At 42.5% G+C, this 26,753-nt stretch overlaps 1 protein-coding gene across 1 annotated transcript; it reads right to left on the bottom strand.

Annotated features, from left to right (window-relative positions):
* Positions 1–1,722: 1,722 nt before the first annotated feature.
* LOC134405563 (vomeronasal type-2 receptor 26-like) lies at positions 1,723–26,344 on the bottom strand. The gene is made up of 8 exons (XM_063136808.1): positions 26,050–26,344; positions 22,518–22,591; positions 15,315–15,427; positions 14,076–14,367; positions 12,540–13,394; positions 10,176–10,403; positions 7,252–7,378; positions 1,723–2,624 (listed from the first exon to the last, which is right to left on the bottom strand). Exons 1-8 carry the CDS (start codon positions 26,342–26,344, stop codon positions 1,723–1,725), a joined length of 2,886 nt encoding a protein of 961 aa, XP_062992878.1.
* Between the last annotated feature and the right edge of the window lie 409 nt (positions 26,345–26,753).

Genomic DNA, 26,753 nt, shown 5'->3' with positions numbered 1-26,753 from the left:
GTATTGCGTCGAGTTCTGGGCACCACACTTCAAGAAGGATGCAGACAAGCTGGAGCGTGTTCAGAGGAGGGCAACCAGGATGATCAGGGGTCTGGAAACAAAGTCCTATGAAGAGAGACTGAAAGAACTGGGCATGTTTAGCCTAGAGAAGAGAAGATTGAGGGGAGATATGATAGCACTCTTCAAATATTTAAAAGGTTGTCACACAGAGGACGGCCAGGATCTCTTCTAGATCTTCCCAGAGTGCAGGACACGGAATAATGGGCTCAAGTTACAGGAAGCCAGATTCCAGCTGGACATCAGGAAAAACTTCCTGACTGTAAGAGCAGTACGACAATGGAACCAGTTACCTATGGAGGTTGTGGGCTCTCCCACACTAGAGGCATTCAAGAGGCAGCTGGACAGCCATCAGGTATTCTTTAAGGTGGATTCCTGCATTGAGAAGGGGGTTGGACTTTTAGGCCCCTTCCAACTCTACTTTTCTATGATTCTATAATTCAGTGACGTTCAGTCTATTTTTTTTCTAATCAGTGGATCATACTTCATGTCTACTTCAAGGATGCAATGGGTAGCTAGTATTAAGACTGTTAATGTTTGTCATCAGTTTAGCAATAATGGGTTCATCTACACAAAGCAGGATTTTCCACTATGAAAGCGGTATGAAAGCAGTATGTAAAAGGCAGGATCTGCACTACTGCTTTATGGTGGTACTGAAGTGCACTGACAACTGTTGGGGCCCATGACACATTTACACCAAGCAGGATATAACAGTATGAAAGTGATATGAAAGTGGTATATGGTATGTGTCATGGCCCCCGACAGTTGTCAGTGCACTTCAGTTCCGCTATAAAGCAGTAGTATGGCTTCTGCCTTTTATATACCCCTCTCATACTGCTTTCATAGTGGAATATCTTGCTTGGTGTAGATGAACCCCATATCACAGATGAAATGTACATTCATTTTCCCTTTAGCAACTTCAAATCATTATAGTGTTTTAGGTGTCCAGGAACAGGAAGATCCAGAGCCACTGATAACTGAATAGTTAATGTTGAACTGGTATTATGTGTATGTGGGGAACCCTCTGCACCGGGTTTGCTGGACAACATTCTGTACAACCTACTGTCCTTCCATTCTTCTTTTTCCCTCTACAAAGGTTTGCAAAGATCAGAAGCAAGCACTCACCGGATTAATTTTCTAGGCCAGCCTGGCCATGTCACAAGGAGATACCTTCTCGTAACCCTGCAGTTTGTAGCTATAATTTTTGCACTCCAATACAGCTTGCATTCCTTGACATTAAGCCTCTGGAATTCTTTAATATAAACATTACTAACAGCAACCTCCTAACTTGTCTTTTAACTTGTATACAGGCCTCTTTACTCTTCTAATGTCTGATGCACAATAAACAATTCAGTGCTGATATTCTGCTCATAACCTTTGACAAAATTAATACAATGTCCACATTTATAGCAACCTCTCATATCTTTATTTTGAGGACATAGGCAGGAAAAATAACAAGAAAGTCCTTGAAGGATGTACTCAAATACATATTACATGTTCATTCAGAACAATGTTCCTTGCTTTCAGTTGGAGCCAGAGGGTCATATTCTTAAATGCACATTTTCAAAATAATTTTCTTTTTCAGCGTTAGCTGGCAAAGAAATATTCTAAACTCTTCAGAAATTAAAAAGCAGCTTCTTATAGTAATGGTCAGAATTAAATTCTTCAGTATTTTCTTCTTATTAGCTGTTCCTTGTTGTTCAGCTCAGGCCTCAACACAATAATGTAACATTTGGGGAAAAAGATGCAACCCAATAATCCAGCACTGGAGGCTAAGATAGAGAAGATCTCTACAGCTACCATATACTTTCCTTTGGTGCTCAAATAAGTGGGAACAAAAGATAACCAAACACTGCAAAAGACCAACATGCTGAAAGTGATGAACTTTGCTTCATTGAAACTGTCAGGTAGATTCCTGCCAAGAAAAGCCACAGTGAAACACACAGTTGACAGGAAGCCCATGTAGCCCAATGCAAGGTAAAACATCATTACAGAACCCTCATTGCATTCCAGTATAAGTTCTTCAGTCACTGAGTGCATGTCAACATCTGGAAATGGGGGAGAGGTTGCCAGCCACACTGTACAGATGCCTGCTTGTATAAGGGAACAGGAAAAAACAATAAAAGTTCCCAATCTTTTCCCCACCCATTTCCTCATCCTGGATCCTGGCCTAGTGGCCATGAAAGCAAGAACTACTGTGACAGTTTTTGCCAACACAAAAGAAACAGCCATTGAGAAGATAATGCCAAAGGCTGTTTGCCGGAGGAGACATGTCATCTTCTTTGGTTGGCCAATGAATAAGAATGCACAAAGGAAGCAGAGCAGGAGGGAGATTAACAGACTGTAAGTGAGGTCTCGGTTGTTGGCTATGACTATGGGAGTGTCATGGTGTTTCATAAATGTCCCCAGCATCAGAACTGTGATAAAAGAAAAGGAAAGAGCAAAAAAGGCTATACTGAGCCCTAAAGGTTCTTCATAAGACAAGAAGGTTACAATCTTGGGAATACAGGAATCCTGTTTTTGGTTTGGATAGTTGTCATCCTGACATTTATAGCACTCGTTCCCATCTGAAAGAGAAAATATTTGGCCTTGATCTCACAAACCTGTGATACATCTCATAATTGTTCCTATGACCTAAACTGTTTTTATTTCTTAATTTTTGTGAACCGCCCAGAGAGCTCCAGCTATTGGGCGGTATAGAAATGTAATAAATAAATAAATAAATGAATAATTCTTTAAATTATTGGCTTTTTAAAACAATACACTTCTTAAAATCAGTCCTGGGGCTCAGTCCTGGGCTCAGTCCTGGGCCCATTGCTCTTCAACATTTTTATTAATGATTTGGATGAGGAGGTGCAGGGAACGCTTATCAAATTTGCAGATGACACAAAATTGGGTGGGATAGCTAATACCCTGGAAGACAGAAACAAACTTCAAAGTGATCTTGACAGGCTGGAGTGCTGGGCTGAAAACAACAGGATGAAATTTAATAGGGATAAATGCCAAGTTCTACATTTAGGAAATAGAAACCAAATGCACAGTTACAAGATGGGGGATACTTGGCTCAGCAATACTACAAACGAGAAGGATCTTGGAATTGTTGTAGATTGCAAGTTGAATATGAGCCAACAGTGCGATATGGCTGCAAGAAAGGCAAATGCTATTTTGGGCTGCATTAATAGAAGTATAGCTTCCAAATCACGTGAGGTACTGGTTCCTCTCTATTCGGCCCTGGTTAGGCCTCATCTAGAGTATTGCATCCAGTTCTGGGCACCACAATTCAAGAAGGACGCAGACAAGCTGGAGCGTGTTCAGAGGAGGGCAACCAGGATGATCAGGGGTCTAGAAACAAAGCCCTATGAAGAGAGACTGAAAGAACTGGGCATGTTTAGCCTGGAGAAGAGAAGATTGAGGGGAGACATGATAGCACTCTTCAAATACTTAAAAGGTTGTCACACAGAGGAGGGCCAGGATCTCTTCTTGATCCTCCCAGAGTGCAGGACACGGAATAACGGGCTCAAGTTAAAGGAAGCCAAATTTCAGCTGGACATCAGGAAAAACTTCCTGACTGTTAGAGCAGTACGACAATGGAATCATTTACCTAGGGAGGTTGTGGGCTCTCCCACACTAGAGGCATTCAAGAGGCAGGTGGACAAGCATCTGTCAGAGATGCTTTAGGGTGGATTCCTGCATTGAGCAGGGGGTTGGACTCGATGGCCTTGTAGGCCCCTTCCAACTCTGCTATTCTATGATTCTATGATTCTATGAAATTAAATTTGTATTTATTTATTTTTAAAAAGTTAAATACATGAGCTTTCCTCTAGTATTGTATTGAATTGGTCTCTAATAGATTTTCTGAAGTCTTTTACATTTCCAACACAAATATTTACAGTTCTTTTCCTTTTTTTCTTTTTTTGTGTGGGAGATAACTTAGTCTTTGGCCTTAGCTAGACCTAAGGTTTATCCCGGGATCATCCTGTGGTCATCCCTGTTCATGTAGATGATACACAGGATATCCCGGGAGCAGGCAGGGATGACCCCGGGATGATCCCAGAATAAACCTTAGGTCTAGCTAAGGCCTTTGTTAGGAATAAGGCACAATTTTGTTCAATTCAAATTTGAATGCAAGCTTTGCTAATTTTGATATTCAAAGCACTATGCAAACCAGACTTATTTACTAAGTTCACAGTTTCCTGAATTTTGGAATGGAGTTCTCCAATTTTTTTAAAAAATGTGTATCATAATGCATATATTAGAGACAATAATTTTTAAATATCTGTGATAGTAGCTAAACTGCCTTCAAAAAATTGTATAATAGACAAAAATGCATGCATTTGCTGAAATTTGCACCAAAATGCTTATGAAATTTCATGCAAATGGGGAGATCCTCTTTATTTAGGATGAACTGAACATAAGACTGGATAAATTCTCCATTTTCAAAATGATCAGAGCTTTAGATTGGGAAGAGGGAAAGAGAAATAGAGGCCTTAGCTAGACGGGGCGAAATCCCGGGGTGATACCTGGGATCGTCCCTGTGCTGCCACATGATGCACAGGGAATCCTGCGATCATGGAGGGATGATCCCTCCCTTGCCCTGGGATCTCATCCTCACCTTTGAGCCTGCTCTTTCCATGGTCTTGGGATGATCCCAAGACCACAGAACATGTGGGTGGACATCGTGGGTTGTCCCGGTTCCTCGCGGTTCCTCGCGAGGAGCCGGGATCTGCGCACAGGGTGCAGAGCACCTCAGGAGCTCTGCGCCCATTGGGGTGGGGCAGGGGGATGGGGAAATTAAGATTAAATTTTAAAAACCCTACCTTTCTGTACATGAGCGTTCGTGCGCTCTTCTTCTTTAAGGAAAAAAAAAAGGCGGCTGTGATGTTCTCTCCCTCCAAGGCCGCTGCATGCCACGTGTAAACAGAGGCAGAGATCTCACAATATAAATATCACAAGATCTTCACCCCTCCATCGTGGTAGACTGGTAGGTCTAGCTGAGGCCCCAGTCCCTTTTCAGGTATTCAGTACGTGTATGAGAAGCAGTGCTCCAGTCCCTCTCACACATTTCCATTGCCCTGTTCTTGTGGAGGGTGATGGTCTGAACAGGAGAACCTCCCATAATTCTGAAAGCTCTGCACATGATCCGGGATGGTGATGGTACAGCATCTTAGATGTTACAGCATGGAGCATTCCATGGATATAGGAAGCTGTCCTGTGCAGACCATTAACCTCCATTAGTGTTAGAAGTGTGTGAAAAGGGGGACAGGACTACAGCGCTCTTTATCCTTGTGCAATTATTTTATACATACATTGAACATCTGATAGGGCTAAAGAGACCACTACTTTATATTTGTAAATCAGGGCCCCTTTTGGTATATAGGCTGGATATAGTGCTGTTTCGAAAATTCTGATTTCTCCATTTTTGGCAATGCCTGGGGAAACACAAAACTCTGGTGAAAGAGGCTGTGAGAGGTGAGAATTTTGGAGAATTTTCTCCTTGGGGAGGGGACAGGGTTTTACATACAATTTTGAGGAGGCCTGCTTTCAATTTTTTTAAAAAACAATCTCCCCAGCACTTACAGGAGCCCAGGAGTTTTTCCTGAATGTCTATTGGAGAAAAGGTCACATAGTTTTCTAATAGGCATTCTGGAAGAACTGCTGGCCTCATCCAAGTGCTGGGGTATTTTTTTAAATAAAATAGAAAATAGGGAGAAGACCCCTAAAAAAACCCATCTATACTTTAAAATGTTTGTGGAAATGATGTCCCCCTCCCCAAGGAGAAAATTCTCCAAAATTCTCCCCATCCCTGCAAAAGAGGCAGAAAAAAATGACTGTTTCATAGGGAGAGAAAAAGTTTCCAAAAATAGGGGGCAGGATTCAGCACAGCACTATCTAGGTAGTCCTTCTTAATGTGTAATACAATACCCAAAATGCTGGTATTGACATTTAAAGCCCTAAACGGTTTGGGGCCAGGTTATTTGAAGGAACGCCTCCTCCCATATGTACCTGCCCGGACCTTAAGATCATCTACAGGGGCCCTTCTCCATGAGCCCCTGCCAAAGGAAGTGAGGCAGGTGGCTACTAGGAGGAGGGCTTTCTCCGCTGTGGCACCCCGGTTGTGGAATGAGCTCCTCAGAGAGGTCCGCCTGGCGCCTACACTGTACTGCTTTCGTCGCCAGCTGAAGACCTTTTTATTCTCTGAGTATTTTAACACTTAATTTTAACTTAAATTTAAATTTTACTGTTTTAACTCTGTATTTTAATCTTATATCAATTTTGCTGCGTGGTTTTATCCTGGTTGTGCTTTTTATACTGTATTTTGTAATTGTGCTTTTAACCTGTTGGTTGTTTTATTGTGGTTTTAATTTTTGTGAACCGCCCAGAGAGCTTCAGCTATTGGGCGGTATAAAAATGTAATAAATAAATAAATCTGATGCATTCAGGATATTGCTTTGTTATGCATTGAAAGAAATATATGTTTGAGACAAGGCAAGATAATGCTCAGGTAATGCTCTTAATACTGTATCTTCTGGATGTAATGAGGGTTGAGAAGAATTCCTCCAATAAATTGTTCAAGGTGTTTATAAATTGGTCAGTCTTGGGCCTAGTCCTAGGAGTGGCTGGTGTTTATAGATAAATGGTGTTTACAGATAGACCCAAGTAAAGTGATTTAAAAGAGCACTTCATATAGCCATGGATGATGTCTGTTAAGTCTAGAAAAAAGCTATTAACGATTTTACTCCAAATTATGTAATAGTCAGTGTTGGTCAATGTTTGAAAACTCATGTGTGAAAATCCTTGTGAACAGCATCCCTGGTTCTGAAAGCTGTTTTCTCTTTTTAGATATCAGTACCATCTGTCTAATTGAAATGAATTGTAATTTTGATTTGCTGCATTAATTTAGAATAGGGGCAAATGATCACACACTTGTACACAATACACACACACACCTTTCCTCTTCAGCAACTTCCCCAGCCTACTTTAGAAAAAAAAATCATCAAATGATATTCTAAACACTGAAGACCAGCAAACCTGAATAATTTTATATTCACATTCCTTTGAATTACAGCCATTCTGTTTTATAACTCTTTGCCATATATATATGTATTTCTGACCCTCCTGGTCTCATTTCTGGATAGGCAGGTTTCCTAGATTAATGCCCATTTATTTGATAAACCTGTACAGTACATTTCTTACCCTTAACAGTTGAAATCTTCCCTTCTGGACATTGGATGCAATCATAGCAGCAAAATGGAACCCCCTCCTTCACTTTCTTAATAAAACCAGGATAACAACTCTTACTGCATACCGAAATAGGCTTTGTCTAGTCCAGAAATGAAAGAGAAGAATGATGAATGATGAACATAGACTTAAAGATTTCCTACATGTTATTTAAATGATAAGACACTTCAGTAATATGTGAATGGACACAATAGAAATTATTTGATAGGGCTCATCTACACCAAGCAGGATATTGCACTATGAAAGCAATATGAAAGTGGTATGTAAAAGGCAGGAGCCACACTACTGCTTTATAGTGGTATTGAAATGCACAGACAACTGTTGGGGTCCATGACACCTCTACACCAAGCAGGATATAACACTATGAAAGTGGTATGAAAGTGGTATAGTATGTGTCATGGGCCACAACAGTTGTCAGTGCACCTCAATACGACTATAAAACAGTAGAGTGGCCCCTGCCTTTTATATACCTCTTTCATACTGCTTTCATTGTGCAATATCCTGAACTTTGTCCCGGCTGTTGTCCATTCTGCTGTTGGAAATACACCATTGGACAGAACTGCAAATGCCCCTTTCTCTGAGAGAAACAGTGAATTCAATGACTTCAAGGCAGCTGGACAACCATCTGTCAGGGATGCTTTAGGGTGGATTCCTGCATTGAGCAGGGGGTTGGACTCGATGGCCTTGTAAGCCCCTTCCAGCTCTGCTATTCTATGATTCTATGATTCTATGATTCTTCTCCACACAAGACTTTTGTTGTGCGCTCATGATTGGCCACTCGTGGTATTTTGTGGGTCCTTTACATTACATCATCAACCTTCAGAGCCTCTCTTGTGCTTTCTGATCATTATCAGAGCTTTTTTCTTGATGGGGAAAATGCAACAATCCTGTGGTATTTCCACAATTCTACTATACCACAGCACCATCTACTGTCTGTATAATGAAACATATGCAGCTTGTAGTTCCAAGAGAGGGTGAAGAGTACTCTGAGGGTCTATCATTTTGAGGGGAACACTCACATCTTGTAACCGTCATGAAATTTCATGAAATTTTACAGTAGCCAGTTCCTTACTTAAATGTATGGAGAGACAGGTGGGTGGTGTCATGGGAGCCATAGAATGTGTCCACAGTGCCTACTGCATGTTTCCATGGTGTTCATGGCTATCTCTGACACATTGAAAAGGAATGTAGGAAGCAGATAAATATAAGAGGTTGGGTTAATTAAAGGGGCATGGGAGTTCTCCTTATTTAAGGTAAGTTGCAAAAAAAAAGTTTCTCCTACTATAGGCCTCGAGATTCTACTTCATATAGAAAGGACACCTCTTCAGCTAATCGTTTTAAACATGGCATCCATGATGTATTCGATAAAATCTGGAGTTGTGTAAAATTTCAAAGTGATCTGATAAAGAATGGCATAGGTACAGCAAGTTAAAGGTGCTGAAAGGGTTGTAGTTCTTACCTAAGCTGAAGCTCAACATATTATATATTTCTTTCCAGTTCTGATGAAAACTACTGATGTTTGGGTTTGCCAGGATGGAGATACTAAAGTGGTGGATAGGGGGCTTTAACCCTTTGCACTATGCCTATAATGTACATTACAACTGGATGCCCCTTTGGCAAGATACATTTGAGGCAAGGGGGCATTAAGGCTGGAGGATGCCCCACATTTTTTTTTTTTTGAGATAGTTGGCTTGTTGGAACTGGCCCGACTTCATCATCATCATCATCATCATCATCATCATCATCATCTATATATTATCAGCTAGCTCCTTTCCCATTCCACCCTAAACATTCCGCCCTTCTCCTTTGGCCAGTCCTGATAAGAGGAAGTTGAGTTCCTGCTCCTTTGAGACTGGGGTCCCATGCTATAGTTTCAGATCCTGGCTTTCCTCCCAACAAGGAGGCAGAGGAACAAGAGGGATTCCCTGATGTTTGCCATGAGAAAGTAGGTTTGGAAGTGTGTGTGTGTGTGTGTGTGTATGTGCGTGCACGCTTGTGTGCACATGTATATCTAATGTCAACTAAAGGGGAAATTCAATTAAATATCCTCCAACCATTCTTCAGTTAAGAAAGTGAAGATCACAGCAATCAGGGAGAAACTTGTGGAGGTTCATTTGTTTTATCAATTCATGCAATGTGTTTACTTCAGTCAAAAGTTAGTCTTTCATAAGTGTTCATCACTGCCCAGTGTAATTCATTTTGCATATCAGAACATAGATTCAGTGCTCATTCAGAGCTGGAGGACTTCTCAAGCTGCTGATGGAATGCCTCATTCCCATGCTCTAAGATTATCTACAGAGGCCCTTCTCTATGTTCCCTCTCATTCTGTTGCTTGGAGGAAAGGACTTTCTTGGAGGAAAGGACTTTCTCAGTGGTGGCCCTTAGTTCTGGAATGCCCATCCCCAGGAAATGAACGTAACTACATAAGAACAGCCATGCTGGATCAGACCATGGGTCCATCTACTTCACCACTCTCCTCACACAGTGGCCAATCAGCTGTCGACCAGGGAACCACAAAGTTCCATGTACCAACATTACTTTCTTTCTGTTACCATGATCAGTCTTGTTTGTTTTCCCAGGTCTTTTAAATCATTGCTTGTTTAATCCATATTACATGTTGGTGGTTTTAATCCCTGCTTTATTTCTTGAGTGGTTTTAGTTTTGTATTCTTTTGAGTGAGGTATGCACTGCATATTGAATTTTAAAACATTTCACTGTATATTGAATTTTAAAACATTTAAAGCATTTATATTGGCATCTGTATTTTTATCATCTTGGGTATGTACTGTTATATTTTTAGATCTTTATTTGTATTGTATTGTATTATTATTTAATTTTAGATAACTGTACAGCCGGGAGAACATTTTTATAGGCTATACCTGGTTAAACCAGCTGTTCCATGTTATGGCCTCTTCGTTGATGGTTAATGCTTGGTCTGGAAGTGCCTGGTAATCCACAGTCCCAACTTTCACATGATGAAATGATTGGTTGGAGAAAACAATCCAGTTGATCACATCAAATCCAGCTACTAACTCTGCATTTTGGTTAAAAGAAACCTTGTCTCCAGCACTGTTGTTAAAAGAGACACCTCTCAGAAAGTGATGGAGCTAGGTTGAAAGGAACATGCAAGATTTCTTAAAAACCTAAATCTAGATATTCTGAATTAAGGCATGATTGCATTAGAAGAATGATGCCATGTCCAGTTCTTGATTAGGGCAGGACTTATGGAAGAAATTCTTACTCTAAATATTATTTATTTATTTATTTATTTATTTTATTTAACACATTTATAACCTGCCCTATATCAATAAGATCTCAGGGTGACATACAGATAAAAGCATACAGTATAAAACAGTATATATACACAGCTAAAAACAAATTAAACCATAAACCAAGTTAAAACAATATATAATTTAAAAGCAGTAAAACTATTAAAACAGTTAAAACAATGTACCAACTTAGTGAATTCAACCATTAAAAGCTTTGTTAAAAAGCCATGTTTTCACTTGGTGCCAGAATAAAATCAACGATGGTGCCAGTCAGGCCTCCAAGGGGAGGTCATTCCACAGTTGGGGTGCCACAGCAGAGAAAGCCCTCTCCCTTGTCCCATCATAGTGAATGTGTTGTTCTGGTGGGATGCAGAGAAGGGCTCCTCCAAGAGATCTCAAGTCTTGGGCAGGCATATATAAGGAGAGGCGCTCCCTCAGGTACCCTCAACTATTATTATTATTATTATTATTATTATTATTATTATTATTATTATTATTATTATTATTAGTGTTCAGGTGCCATTGATACTCATGCAGTTCAAATCCCAAAAAAGATTCTCCACAGACCAATTTATGGAAGTCTTAACTGCAGTACTCTAACTACAAGAGGTAGTGGTGATGTCCCTCCTGATGCTTTAGAAGGCTACAAGAGTGGCATGATTTGTGCTTCCTCTCTTTATGGCCCCTCTGGACTTCTTGCTTGGAACTTTCCATCATATCACTCTGTGGCTGAGTGCCATGTTGAGAAGAGAAGTCTGGTCCCCATCTTTATATTGCTTTATTTATTCAGGCTGTCTATCCAGAGCTCCTGATGTCATGTTCCCTATCTAGCTACCTGCTAGATAGGGAACATGACATTCCTGCATTGAGCAGGAGTTTGGACTTAATGCCCTTATAGGCCCCTTCCAACTCTACTATTCTATGATTCTATGATCTGTTGGCTTGAACCTTTCCCTGCATGCACTTGATTTAGTCTGAGAATCCCTTGTGCCATATCCCAACAGTTCCAGCTACCTTAAAATCTATGTAATGTGGCTGAAGGATGTTCTCCCAGTTGCCTCACTAATTGCTTAAAATATTGTTTACTATCTGGGACCATGTCAGGACCAAAGAAACCCTGGCTCCAAAATAAACACATCCAGGGATGAACAGGAGAGGGTTGCAGGGCATGGGGAAATGTAACTCAAATGGCCATCAGAAACCACACAGAGAAGGGATGGATTCTGTCTTATTGGGTTTGAGTAAGATGCGAATGAAAAACATGTGTACTGAAGCCAACATGTTTCAGAACCAAGAGCCACTTTGTCAGGGGCAATCTACAAGGAATAACATATTTAAAATTAAGACTGTAAATAAAAAGCTTTGCGTGAAGGTTTAAATTAATAAAACATTTCCATATTTTGCCTCCCTGTATTCTACCAGGAGAAATCAACCACCTCTCAAATAGTTTATAGTTAAAGAATAAACAGATACATAACTGTAAGCTGTGTATTTAGGTAATGTATAGTTTGGCCCTCAGCTCTCCCACTTTATTGCAGTTACATAGGAGTTGGGGGATTAGCTTTTGAGGATCAGTGAAAGGAGATAAATTGGTGAGAGACAGACAGGAGAGGAGGCTTGTGGATTTTTAAAGCCCCCCTAATATCCTCCCCACTGCTGGCTGACTGTGAAAGTTGAACAGTGGAAGACAAACACACACCTTCAGATAGATTCAGGAGGGAAGAGAAAAGTGGGCTTCCTACTAACATACAATCACATTAATTTCCTAGAATTCACAGGAGAGAACCCTGTACAAATCACTCCATAATTCATACCGAAAGGGTATCGTATACTGTTTGTTTAGTAAATTCACCAAGATCAAGGAGAAAAGCAGAGGAATATGATTGGCATATGAATTATTCTAGCTGATAAGGAGACTGTTCACAACATCTACCGATGTGGTGCCCTGCCACATGGGGGTGCTGAGTCCATTACCTGCCAAGAATGAAACTTCAGTCCTAATTTATCTGTCATTGATCTATGCTTGAATCTCAGTGGGGACATAGCATGTAAAGCATGGGCCAAAGCATAGACAGCATTGTAGATGCTGTAGCTGTGGCCAGTCATCCTGATTTCAAATAACGATCCAGGAAGGCTCTCCAGCTTCTCTTCTCCTGTGCACATAGTCTCTTCCTCCATGTCATCAGTTACTGCATTTGGGAACACACAACCAAAAGCTTGTTGCCAAAAGTCCCTGATAAAACCATCTTCCTTTGTGCTGAAAGGATTTATGCTCTCGACAAATGACTTGAATTCTGGTGGATCGTTGGAGTGAATTCTGAAGGACAGTGCTCCGTGGATTATTTCTGTATCCCAATCCCTTTGAAAGACTGATGAAGTGAGCTCCATCTGTGCTGTCATTATCCACACCATACCTTTTGGTTTATTTGTCATGTCTAGAATATGTTCCAAATATGGCAACCATCTCAAAAACACCATGGAAAAAGATTCTCCATACAGCACTGATGCATTAGCTTGACTACCCATGATTACTTCATACATGTTTCCTCCCTGCTGTAGCATATCTTTTAATTTATGAGCAACACTTAATTTGTGGATTCTTTCTATGAAGGCAAAACAGACACCACTCTGTGAAAACAGTGGAACTACAATTTGCACAAATCTTTCTCCATTGTCATTATCCATTACAATAATCCCAATCCATGTCCACTTTAAGTGAAGAAGTAAAGAGAGAATCCCTGCATACTGAAGGGATTCTTGAGGGACCATCTGGTAGAAGGGAAGGCCTGGAGTTTTATCATGCATCACTGGGGCAGTGCCATATGTGAGCTAGAGAGATAGGGGGAAAGACTGTAACAACAAGAAGTATATAACAGTTTTGTCTGTTCATAATAATTTGCATACATCATGGCAGCCATAGCGATAGGGAATAAACTAATTTGGTTTTCATTTTCATATGAACCAACCTCATTTTCCATTCCAAACTAATATGTGAACCCAAATGATTTTTTTTAAGCAGTCATTCTGAACATATTGTTGGGTGATAATATCACTGCATTGGTGAGCTGATTAACACATGACACATTAATCAATAACATATGGAGTAGAAATGTGATGTCTATAATGGTGGGAACCCCCTTTTTTCTTTTCTTTTTTTTCAAAACACCTTAATTAAAGGGACACTCCCATGTCCCTTAAATCAGTATTCAGGATGAGAAATATATTAAGACAAAATAATATACACCTTGTAGTGGACAGAACTCTAAATGGGATGTTTATGTGAGTGTTTCCTTTGAAATTGCAGATATGCATTCCTTTTCAAGAATCCCTGTGTGTGTGTGTGTGTGTGTGTGTGTGTGTGTGTGTGTGTGTGTGAAGCATTTGTAAAGAAATGATCACAAAACAAAATCTTTCCAATTCAAAACATTCTTGTTGGCAAAACACAAAGAAGTTCGAAAATAGTGTTAAATACCCTTAGTACACACATACACATAAGCACAGGAGTCCTACCTGTGGAATCTTATAGATATCCAAGATAATTGCCACATGGAGCGAGATTTGAGTATCCAGTCCCCCAATGACTGCTATTAGATTATTCTGGATGTCACATATGTAGTTGGGGATCAATATCTCCAGTGCTGATATAGGTAACATTGTTGCATGATAGGTCCTCCTTGCGTTATCATAGCTGTCATAGATATGGAAGCCCAAGGTGACATTTGGTAAAATCTGAGTGTTTTCATTGATCTCTTTTATAGCAAATGCCAATGCCATGATGTTCTGGTAATTTTTAGGAATTAGACTACAACGAGAGTTACATTCTGTATTAGAAAGATATGCCACACTTAGTTTTGTGTACTGTATCTTTATCATAGTGATTATCATCATTGTCATTATAATATCTAAGAACATAAGAAAAGCCAAACTGGATCAGACCAAGGGTCCTTGTAATCTAACACTCTGTTCACACAGTGATCAAACAGTAGAATATAGGTAGATCTATATTCTATCTTTCTTGGGACACTTTTTAGCTAAATGTAGCATACACAAAGATAAAAACATCAGTGTTCACCTTCAGAATATGCCACTCCATATTCTGGTGTAGGGTATAGTCTAGAGAAGGTTTCCTAAAATTAACTACATAAGTCAACATCTTTTGAAGTTGCTGTTTAACACACAGACACACACACACACACACACACACACATATACACACACATGTATCATTACAATAATATTCCTATTCTACATAGAACATCATCTCCAATTGTCTTACTAAGACACTTTTGGAGAAACGAAGTTCTACAAGAAATGGAAATTAAAATATGGAATGCAAGTAGATGGTGATGGTGGCAACCAACTATAAAATAAATTATTCCTATGTAGTCTACATAAATAGATCCAGAACTACACAGCCTGGGAGAAGGGCCAGCCAGAGAACAGGAGGCAGTAAAAGCATGAAGTCAGCAGCAGCAAATTCCATTTCATTCCTCAGAGTATTTCCCTTTCACCAGTATTGGCAAATAGCTTTCATTGCTGTTTTTGTTCAGACATGTCAGAAATGTAGAAGCAGTTTTAAAGCATGTAATGGTGGCTGGAGGGGGAATGGGAAATGTTAGTAATACACAAGCCCATCTAAATTGCTCCCTCATAAGAAGACAGCTCACCCTAAGATCAGCTAGCTGCACCACTGCTTATTCCAATGACAAAATAAATGGGAAGAAAACAAGCAATACATAAAGACCTTACATAAGTTCTTCACGCTGAGCTGGAGGAGGCTGTTCAGTGAAAGTTACTGGACTGGAAAGGATGCCGGCCAGAGAAGCAATGCCACCAATGATGAGGTCTCCCAGCTGATAATACTTATGAAGTGGAGGGTATGGATGATGGACACGGCATTTAACAATGTCAGTCTTACTGTATACCATGTGAGGAAGCAATACCAGCAGCAAGAATAGTAAAACTGCCATCCTCAGTACAAGGCAATTCTTTCCTCTAAACTCAATCCACACACACACACCCATTTCCTTCTACAACACAGTCATTAGAATATCCATGATTAAAACTGTCTGATCTGAATTAGAATTTAATTATGAATCCCCACCCCACAGTGTTTGTTTTGCCAAGAGGTCACTTAAATTCCACAGAGATCTGGAGAAGGAGTGGAATTAATTGCAGTCATTTTGATCAATGATCACAAAGGTAATCATTAAATTAGAGTTGGGGATTCCCTGTGGAATTGTTTTAGAAAACTTGTTTTATTTTTCCATATCGGAATAGAAATTTTAATCCCCTGCACATGAATGAGCTTTGACTGACACACAGCAAGAAAAGGACACCAGAAATACTTGGGCAAGATCTACATCAAGCAGGATATACCACTTTGAAAATGGTATATGAAATGTGTCCTGGGCCCCAACAGTTGTCACTACTGATATAAAGTAGGGATGTGCTCCCCTTCTAATCGGACCGGCGAATTAGAAGTGGAGCGGGGTGCTTCGCCTCCCCTTAAAGCGGAGGCGAAGAGGATTGGGGGGCTGGCGGAGCGTTCCGAAGAGGATCGAGGTGAAGGCGGATCCTTCGCCTCGATCCGGAGCTCCGCAAGAAAGGTAAGTGGGGTTTACCGGGCCCTGCTGCAGCGACAGCAGCAGGGCCCGGTAAACCTCATTCCCTCCTCTCCCTTACCTGCGTCTGTCCGCAGTCCCTCGGCTTCTTCAATTGAGCCCACGGCTCAACCAGGAAGTCTAGGCCGCACTTGCGACCCAGACTTCCTGGTTGAGCCACGGGCTCAATTGAAGAAGCCGAGGGACCGCGGACGGACTCAGGTAAGGCCCCCCTCCCCCTTGGTCCCTTACCGGGCTCTGCAGGTAAGGGAGAGGAGGGAGGGGGGCCTTACTTGGCGCCACTCCCCTCCACTGTGGAGCTCCGATTCGGAGCCGGAGCTCCGCTGTGAAGAGGAGCATACTATGGGCGGAGTGGGCCTGATCCAAAATTTTTGGATTGGCCCGTGGGGCGGATCGGGGGGTCCGTGCACACCCCTAATATAAAGCGTTATAAAGCAGTAGTGTAGCTCCTGCCTTGGTTGCATTTGTAACCTGCAGCAACATTTTGAGAGGAGGTGTTGGGGTGGCTTGTGTTGGTGCATTTGGTGAAGAAAATCCCTGCTGATTACTACCCATTCCCTCCACAGTTCTCTCTGCCCCCTTCCCCATTGGCTTTCATACTTCATTGGCTGTCTGGGCTCATTGCCTGAGAGGTGGGATCTCTGTGGTAGCGGTTGCCAAACTTTTACTTTTCCCTTCCCCCCCCCCCCCCATAATTTGGGGATTTTGAAAAGCAACATGTACATATGTGGTTCAGGAATGCCTGCACTGTGCATGACTCCTTCACCCTTGTCCCATGTGAGAGCACATACACACCATCTTCTCATTTTCTCCTTTCTTTATGTGGTGTTTCCATTTTGGGGGGCCTAGTTTTCAAAATAATAGACTTTGCAAAGGTTCCTCTCCTTTTTGGGGTGTGGCCCACTTTTGCCTCCAATCTGATTGGTACAAGGCTACTAGAGTTTGCCATTACAAGGAACAAATGCACCTCTAATGGAACGTGCATCCTCACCCCATTACAGTAGTGTTCATGGTTTGAGCCAACTTGGAAGAATAGCTTTGTACTATGAAGAGCACTTGTTTTCTCACATGCCCCAAATCTTTTGGTGTTTAATTTTTTTTTTGGTGCTTGCTTCTGGCAGAATACATCATGGAGGGTGTCATCTGTGGGATGTTTCCACCACCTACAATGGGTTAATCCACCCAAACACTCCACTCTGAGAAACCATGTTCTGCAGAATGGGCAGAGTGGGCTTTTTGCATAATCTATGATGCTTATGTGGAATATTTCAATAACTTCTTATGAAGGGAAATGCACAGTTGGGAAAACCTTAAATTGACCATTTCATCAGTGTCTATGGGGGAAATGCACAACTGGGAGCACTAAAATGCCTATGCCTGCAATGTCTATGGGGAAAACTCCCAACTGCACTTTAGCAGTATGGGGGAACACATTACGGTGTCTATCCCTGCAAAATCTATAGGGGTAAATGTGCAACTGCAGGTTTTCAGGGTGCTTTGGGTGCCTCCCAACTAGGGAAATATAAAGTTTGGTACTGATCATGGAAACCTCCAAGGTTTTATGTATGCTACTCCCTTTTTGGTGCACCTAGGATCTTTGCTCCTTTCTGTGTAATCATGCGGGGTTTTGAGTAGGCATGTGCTCCGCTCCAATTAGGAGCGGAGAAGCAGTAGCGAATTGGCCTGCTCCGCCTTACCCAGAGGCGGAGTAGAAGCGGACCGCGGACCCCTAGAAGCAAGGCGAAGAGAAGCTGCCATTTTTCGGACCTCCTATTTCAGGCAGAGCGCTCTGATCGCCATCTTGAAAACATTTTGCCCATAGGATTGCATTGCGGGAAATAATCGCGGATAACTGGGTTGTTTTTGAAGCTATCATTCTGAAAATTCTTGTGCACAGAGAGTCGTGGATGGGGGTCATTTTGAGACTACTCTCACCTCTCTGCGTGGTGCGGGTCACGCGCTAGAATTTTTTAAAAAATCGGTGGGAAAAATACCTTTATCAAAGGGCTGAGGGGCAGAGTCAGCTCCCGGTCATGATGATCCCAAAGTTGGAGGAGGGCATAGGCAAAACGGGTAACTTGGGATTCTGGGAAACTTCTCTTTCTTAATCTGAACGGACTTTTCCCAGTGCTTTTTAACACAGTAGCCCCACCAAATGCACAAACACAACCTGAAATCATATACTAAGCCAATAATAAGAGATAGAAACACAGCACTGCTACCCACCCTAACTTTGGGGAACAACTGAAAAGATGTGGTGCAAGGGGATGAGCTCCCCTAGGGCATCTCATTGTGGACGTGCCCCCACTCTCTCCTGTACTGGAAGGCCATCAGAGCCTTCCAAAGAGAGTAAGCCGGTGGAGCAATGCCTATCATGAGTCGAAGTAAGCGTTCTACTTCTCTTAGTGGTGGAGCAATGCCTATTATGAGTTGAAGTGAGCGTTTACTTCTCAGAGCTGTTGGTGAAGCAATGGCTTTCATGAGCTGAACTGGCAGCTGCTTCCCTCTCCCCCGGGCACGTCCCCCTATTACTGGTAAAAGACAGATATAGCCTTTTTAAAAAAGTTCTTCTTGTTGTTTATTCAGCAACACTGCTGCTTTTAATTCCACCCCTCCTTTGTTTATTTATTTATTTATTCCATTTTATATGCATTACTGGCTTATCCTTGGCTCACTTCCTTATGCCCCCAGAAATGCCAGCTGCATGCCTGCCTGCCTTCCCTCCCTCCTCCCCTGCCCACCTCGCAGGGATGTTGTTTGTGTCTGGCTTTGACTCAGGGGAGAAGTCCTTCCTGCACTCACTTGGAGTTTTGGAAGTTCCAAATTTTGCAGGTTTAAGCCCCGCCAAAAAACAGGGGATGATGGGACTGCCTTGAGTCTTGGCGTGCGGCGTATGTATCCCTGGATAAGCTGTCATGGTGGTGAGTTTGAGGGGTTTTTTTAACGTGCAAATTGACGGAGCTATTGGAAAGGGGTGTGAATGGGTGTTGGATTTTCATAAATTCCCCAAAAATCAGGGGATGATGGGACTGCCTTGAGTCTCGGCGTGCATATGTATCCCTGGATAAGCTTTCATGGTGGCGAGTTTGAGGTTTCTAACGTGCAAATTGACGGAGCTATGGAAAGGGGTGTGAATGGGGTGCCCGATTTTCAAAAATTCCCCAAAAATTAGGGGATTATGGAATTGCCTTGAAACTTGGCATCCATGTGGACACATGGATAAGCTATCATGGTGCCGAGTTTGAGGTTTCTAACGTGCAAATTGATGGAGCTATCGAAAGGGGGGTTATGGGTGGTGCGTTAGAGGTTAGAGCCGCGCCAAAAATCAGGGGATGATGGGATTGCCTTGAGTCTGGGCGTCCCTGTGGACACATGGATAAGCTTTCATGGTGCTGAGTTTGAGGTTTCTAACATGCAAATTGACGGAGCTATCCCAAGGGGGCTGAATGGGGTGCCCGATTTTCAAAAATTCCCCAAAATCAGGGGATGATGGGATTGCCTTGAAACTTGGCGTGCGTATGTATACATCCATGAGGTGTCATGGTGCCAAACGTGAGGTTTCTAACTTGAACAGAAAAAAAGTTGTATAATTTTTTAGCTTTCAATGCAACCCTATGGGGGGGAAAACGTAGCTCCAATCTGGATCCGGAGCTCCGAGCAGAGCGGAGTGGAAGTGGGCGGAGCGGGGGCGGGGTGAAGCGGCCCGCTCCAAAAATCGCGGATCTGCAAGTGAAGCAGAGCGGGGGGTCCGTGCACACCCCTAGTTTTGAGGTTGCACTATGGCTAGGGGAGGCTGTGTATGATTTTTGGTTGGAATTCTACTTAGTTGCAGTGCTTTAGATCCACCCACCCCCCTTGTTGGGGTGATGCTAGAAGTGCTGAATTAACCTCCCTCCCCCCTCATTGGGATGCTGTGGAAGGTTAAAATAGGCTACTGCGATATTGTCAATGAGTGAAACTGTGCCACTGCTCTGACATGAGGTCTGCAGCAGGACAGGTGGTTGGGGAGATGACTCAGGCCTTAGCTAGACCAGGCTATATCCTGGCACGAACCCCGGGATCATCCCTGTGCATCCAGATGATGCATAAGGGATCCCGGGATCAGGGAGGGATCATCCCTCTCTTGCCCCAGGATAGAGACCTCCCCTTTGGGCCTGATTTTTCCACAATCTCAGCCCGAGACCATGGAGCATGTGGCCTGTTTCCACGGGTTTACCCGGCTCTGTGCGATTACTCGTGCGGAGCTGGGAGCTGCGCACAGGGTTAGGTGGGGGGAACAGGGAAAGTAGTTTAAATTTAAAAACCCCTTACGCTCCATCCCCTTTTAAAAAAATATGGTGGGTGTGATGCCTCTCTTCCTGAGGTCGTCACGCCTTATGTGTAAACGAGATCTCACATTAATCGCAACGCGAGGTCTCCCCTCCTCTCCCCTGGACTTTCAGGTAGGTCTAGCTAAGGCCTCAGATTACACACAATAGTGCAATTGCTAGTGCAATTCCTTTAAGACCGGTGTTATGTGGTCTTTGTAAAATGTACCCACCAGCAGTCTAGCTGCTGCATTTTGCACTAGCTGCAACTTCTGAGTCGTCCAAGGGCAGCCCCACGTAGAGTGCATTGCAGTAGTCTAATTGGGAAGTTACCAGTGCATGCACTACTGTGGCTAGGTTGTCCCTGTCCAGGAAAGGCCATAGCTGGTGGATCAGCCAAAGCTGACCCCAAGTACTCTGTGCCACAGAGTCCACCTGGGCCTCCAGTGACAATGATGGATCAAGGAGTACTCCCAAGCTATGTACCTGCTCCTTCAGAGGGAGTGCCACCTCATCCAGAACAGGTCGCTTACCCAATTCCCAGACTCGGGAACCACCAATCCACAGAGCTTCCGTCTTATCAGGATTCAGCTTCAGTTTATTGGCCCTCATCCAGCCCATTACAGCCTCCAGGCACTGGTCCAGCACCTTCACAGCCCCAGCTGACTCCGATGACAAGGAGAAGTAGAGCTGAGTATCATCAGCATACTGATGGCACCCAACCCCAAAACCCCTAATAACCTCACCCAACAGCTTCATATAGATGTTGAACAGCATGGGGGATAGAATAGAATCCTGTGGCACCCCACAGCTTAATTGCCATGGGGTGGAACAGCAATCCCGCGATACCACTTTCTGGAGTCGGTCCCGCAAGTAGGAGCGGAACCACTGTAACACAGCGTCTCCTACTCCTACCTCGCAGAGCCAGTCCAGTAAGATACCATGATCAATGGTATCAAAAGCCACCAAGAGATCCAGGGAGATCAACAGGGTAACACTCCCCTTGTTTTTCACCCGGAGTAGGTCATCAGTCAGAGCCACCAAGGCTGTTTCAGTGCCATGCCCTGGCCTGAAACCAGACTGAAATGGGTCCAGATAATCCGTTTCTTCCAAGAATATCTTAAATTGCACAGCCACCACACACTTAAGCCCAAAAAGGGGATATTAGTGATGGGGGCGGTAGTTCTCACATACCTCTCACATACAATAAAATAGGAAGCGGAAGTTAACATATATGTACGTTTCTCTTTAAGTGATTTAGATTTGGTTCACATTTCCAAATGATTTTTTTAACATAGGGAGGAGTTACAGAGCTCTGGAGAATCTTGCTACTGAGGGGAAGAAGAAGAAAAAACTTTGCACAGCTATTTGGCTGAGACTACGAAGTATAGCGAAGGAAATAGCCACTTAAAATCTTCCTCATTTTCTTTTTCTTTTTAGCTGTTCCCTGTTGTTCATCTCAATAACATTTTGAGGAGGGGAGGAGATGCAATCCAGCAGCAGAAGCCAAGATAGAAAATAATTCCACAGCTACTATGTATTTTCCCTTGGAGCTGAGGAAGGCTGGAACAAAGGATAACCAAACATTGCAAGTGATAAACTTGGCTTCATTGAAACGTCTGGTAATTTCCTGGCAAGGAAAGCCACTATGAAGCTGACAATGGCCAGGACAACCATGTAGGACAATATGGAGTAAAACATACTCAGTGACCCTTTATTACATTCCAATACAATTTGTTCATTTACTGAGTACATGTTGACAACTGGGAAATGGGGAGAGGTTCCCAGCCATATGGTACAGATACCTGCTTGGATAAGGGAGCAAGAAACAACACCGAAATTGGCTGATCATTTCCACACCCATTTCCTCATCTTGGATCCTGGTTTGGTGACTACGAAGGCCAGAATCACTGTGATGTTTTTTTTGCCAGCACACAAGAAAAAGCCACTGAGAAGATGATGCCAAAAGTAAAACAGGCTAAACTGATCCCCAATGGATCTTCAGAAGACAGGAATTTTACAGTCTTGGGAATACAGAAATCCTGGTTCTTGTTTGGATAGTTTTCATCTGCACATACATTGCAGTCATTGACGTCTGAAAAAGAAAGACATTCATGATTTTAGAAGCATGCCACAAATGTCAATCACATGACAGTCATATATGCCTGAAGAAGAAAAGGTGTAGTCTTACAGCCTGAAATATATCATAAGACTTAATAATGTGGTATAAGTCTTCTTTTCACAGCAGTGTCTACAGAGAGGTGACTCAGAAAAGTGCATATCAAGAGCTAAGGAAAAAGTAGACAATATAGATAGAAGCACCCTTTTGAGGTCTAAACCAAAAAAAGATTAATAACAGACTGATATGCATTTTACCATTCAACAATATTAGTATGTCTTTAAGACTATAAATAAATACTGGTTTTTAGTGAAGGATGTCATGGGATGTCATGAGAAACCCTATATTGCATAGAAAATAACACAAAGCATAGGGGACCGTATAATTAGAAGTAACACAACTAAAACAACCACAACCTTGAGTACGCAGTCCCTCCTACCAGAATCAGGTCCACCTGCAGGACATTTTCCATGTGGACATTGTAAATATTGCAGTCATTCTCTCAAATTAAAACACTTTGTTAATCCGACAGATGACAAAGGGTATCCTTTGAAAGATTTTACCATGTGCAACACAGGATTTGTTGTATATGGCATAATCTGTCCCTGTAATAAGATATATATTGGCAAAACTACAAGAAGTGTTAAAACCAGGATATGTGAGCATATTAGCAAGATCAAATGTGGAATAGAAGGAGCACCATTAGTTCACCATTGGAAAGAGAAATCATATTGATTAAAAGATTTATCATTCTGGGTTATAAAAACAATAAAGAATAAATCTGATAGGGTCCTTTTAGACAGAGAGGCCAGATGGATCATCAGGCTTAATACAATCAGGCCCTCTGGGCTCAATGAATCCTTGGAACTATCAGCATTGTTATAAGAAACAGCTGTTTCTACCTAGTTGTCAAGGTCTCTTTTCCTTATATATCTCACTTCTTTCTGTATCATGCTAGCCTAGCAGCTTCTGCAGACAACTGCACTAATGTTGTAAGTAAATATACTATTGTTGATTATTGTAACATAGATGATTTGTTCCTGATTGTTATACTTGCATACATACTCCAGTTGGCTGAATGATAATGTAAACCGCCCAGAGAGCCCTGGCTATGGGAGCGGTATATAAGTGTAATAAATAAATAAATATTACATCTTTTTTGTTTGCAATGTGTATGTCTCGTTATACACATTGTTTTAAAGTTTTTCTATCTAGATATTACATATTTTTACAGCACGGTTACTTGGAAAATGCCTCCAATTGTAAATATTATGATACAAAAGATTTCTTTGTTTTTTAGATAAAGCCCTGAGGAAGAACGCAGCCGCGTTCAAAACACGTAGGCACCTGACACTTTAATAAACCTTTTACTAATAATATTATTGTAGAAGATTCCTTGGTTCCGCCCTTGCCTTTGGCTTATTTTTTACTTCACTGAACTTATCCTCAAACATAAAGAAGATTTAGAGATCTCTAGCTAATAAGAAATAGATACAAACAGAGAAAGAAAAATGTTTTCTAAAATGTACATCCAGGTATCTTACAACTAAAACGTTTAACTTCACACCAGATGGTTTTTAAGAGACCTTGTTTTTCCTCTGTGTTTAAATTCAATTCTAGGCTACTGACAGCAATGGGAGTTCACATTAGATGTGGGGGAAAGTATTTCCCCAGAAATTAACTATTGCAGTTTGAGTGATGCGGGTACATAATTGTCCTGCAACAGATGCATGTTCTGTAGGGGCATGACCTGGATTGTGCACAAGATGTGTCACCACTCTACATTAATTGTGTGGACAGATCTTGGGAAATGGAGGTGAATGCTCCATTCAGACTCGAAGAAGACATCCCTGAGCTCCAGCATCTTTTCATTTTTCTCCAATCTTAATTCCCATGAATGTGACACAAACTACACATACCTAATACATTGTAATTTCTGCCCATGTGGTTTCTGTTGTTTTATCCAAATTCAAGCACCCGGATGAGATATTTCAAAAATAAAGAAATCTGAACACAGAATACACTCATTTGTATTCTGCCATGATTCTCGTACTCTTTGGAGTACTATTCAGACTAGTTAAGGGAACATAAAAATATGAGATCAATGATCCATCTTGTCAAGCATTCTGTTTGCCAAGAGGCAATCAGACTCCCCCAGGAAGTCGGCAAGCAAGACATGAGGACAATTGTCAATTTCTCCCACTGTCACCACATTCCTCCCCACTGCCACCACAACTTTATAGCCATTGATACCTGCAGCAAGATATAATAATAATAATATATTTATTTATTTATTTATTTATTTATTTCTTACCCGCCTCTCCCTTTGGATCGAGGTGGGGAACAACATTAGTACAGGAATTAACACACCTTTAAAATTCTTGATTTTACATTAATCTGGGTAGGCCTGCCGGAAAAGGCTAGTCTTCAAAGCTGCCTTAAAATCAAAGAGGGAGTTAATATTACGAATCTCCTCCGGCAGGCCGTTCCATAATCCAGGGGTGACAGAAGAAAAGTTCCTCTGGAAAACTGATGTCAGCCTAGTCTTGGCTGACTGAAGTAAGTTCTCCCCAGGGGACCTGAGTGTGCGGGGCGGACTGTATGGGAGAAGGCAATCCCGCAGGTAACCTGGACCCAAACCATTTAGGGCTTTAAAGGTAATGACCAACACTTTGTACTTTGCCCGGAAACTAATCGACAACCAGTGGAGTGATTTTAATGTTGGGGTAATATGCTCACCCCTAGATGTACTGGTGACCAACCTGGCTACCATATTTTGAACTAGCTGAAGTTTCTGAACTAGGTACAATGGTGGCCCTATGTACAGCACATTGCAGAAGTCAAGCCTTCAGGTTACCAGCGTGTGCATAACCGTGTTTAGGACTTCTGACTCTAGGAAGGGGTGCAGCTGGCGTATCAGCCGAAGCTGATAGTAGGCACTCCTGCCCGTCGCATTTATCTGGGCTGTCATTTGGAGCGACAGATCCAGGAGCACCCCTAAACTGCGAATATATATATGTAGAGACAGACATCCACAAAAAATACAAGCAAATTGTAAAGGCCATTTATATTTGGAAAACATACTGCTTGTTACAACATGGGTTTACAAGACTCCCTATGAACAACAGTTATGCAAACAGGAATAATGTTATCAGAAGGGTTCTCCAGCACTACTTATGAAAAAGAAAGACAGCATTGGTCTGTTTCATTTTTATAAACCAAAAGTCTGTGTTCTTCTATTTGCCTGCAGCCACACCCACACCACAAATAATAACTCCTGAGACTGGTTGCACTGTTTTTTGAATGAACACCTCAAAAACTACAGTGGTACATAACACACACACACACACACACACACACACACACACACACACACATCCCTACCTAAATAAAAAAGCTTAAATGTGGTTGAGCATCCTTTAAAGAAACACTACCTGGAGATGAGTTCTCTTTGGAGGCCTGGGCACCTTTAAACTCACTGTGTGGACAAGGAGGGCTGTGCTGGATGGAAGCCAAGGCAGGGGCAGCCCCAGAAATGAAAGCGCATGTGCGACGCAGCTGAGGATCACTGGCTGAGCTGGATCGCCGGTCTGAACACGGCTGGAGGCTCATGCATGTTGCAGCTGGAGAAGAAGTTCCTCTTTGCCCTGCAAGTGCTGTCACCGCTGGTCCTCCTCCTCCACTGGTCCACTGGGCAAATGGCAGGGGCTGGAGGCTGTGGACGCCCATTGTGCAGGCCTAGAACAAGCATCCTGGAAGTGTGTTAAAACACAGCCTCCAGCCCTTCGCAGAGATATCCAGGGCTTGTTCTGGGCCTGCACAAATGGCAGGGGCTAGAGGCCCAGAACAAGCCCCTAATGGCTCTGGGAATGGCTGGAGGCGCCTTCCCAGAACTGCAGGAAACTCACCTTCCAGCCCTGCCCCCTCAGTCGTCCGGGGCTTTTTTCCAGGCCAGCGCCATTGCGCAGGCCCAGAACAAGCCTGGGATGTCTCTGCGAAGGGCTGGAGGCCGCATTTCAACTCACTTCCTGGAAGGCGTCTCCAGCTGTTCCCAGAGCCATCCAGTTTTTTTCTGGGCCAGCGCCATTGCGCAGGCTCAGAACAAGCCCCAGATGGCCCTGGGAATGGCTGGAGGTGC

The sequence above is a fragment of the Elgaria multicarinata genome, chromosome 11, assembly GCF_023053635.1.
Source record: "Elgaria multicarinata webbii isolate HBS135686 ecotype San Diego chromosome 11, rElgMul1.1.pri, whole genome shotgun sequence".
NCBI lineage: Eukaryota > Metazoa > Chordata > Lepidosauria > Squamata > Anguidae > Elgaria > Elgaria multicarinata.
Note: the sequence above shows the minus strand (reverse complement) of the source record. Positions and strands in the feature narration are given on the sequence as shown.

What these genes read in the sequence shown, in the direction of transcription:
- LOC134405563 (XM_063136808.1), bottom strand. Translation starts at nt 26,344, where the DNA reads ATGGGCGTCCACAGCCTCCAGCCCCTGCCATTTGCCCAGTGGACCAGT. An exon ending in ATTTCTGTATTCCCAAGACT is followed by an intron (nt 15,428 to 22,517) that starts GTAAAATTCCTG and finishes CCACTTCATAAG; the next exon opens with TATTATCAGCTGGGAGACCT. An exon ending in GGAACAGCTGGTTTAACCAG is followed by an intron (nt 7,379 to 10,175) that starts GTATAGCCTATA and finishes TTTCTGGACTAG; the next exon opens with ACAAAGCCTATTTCGGTATG.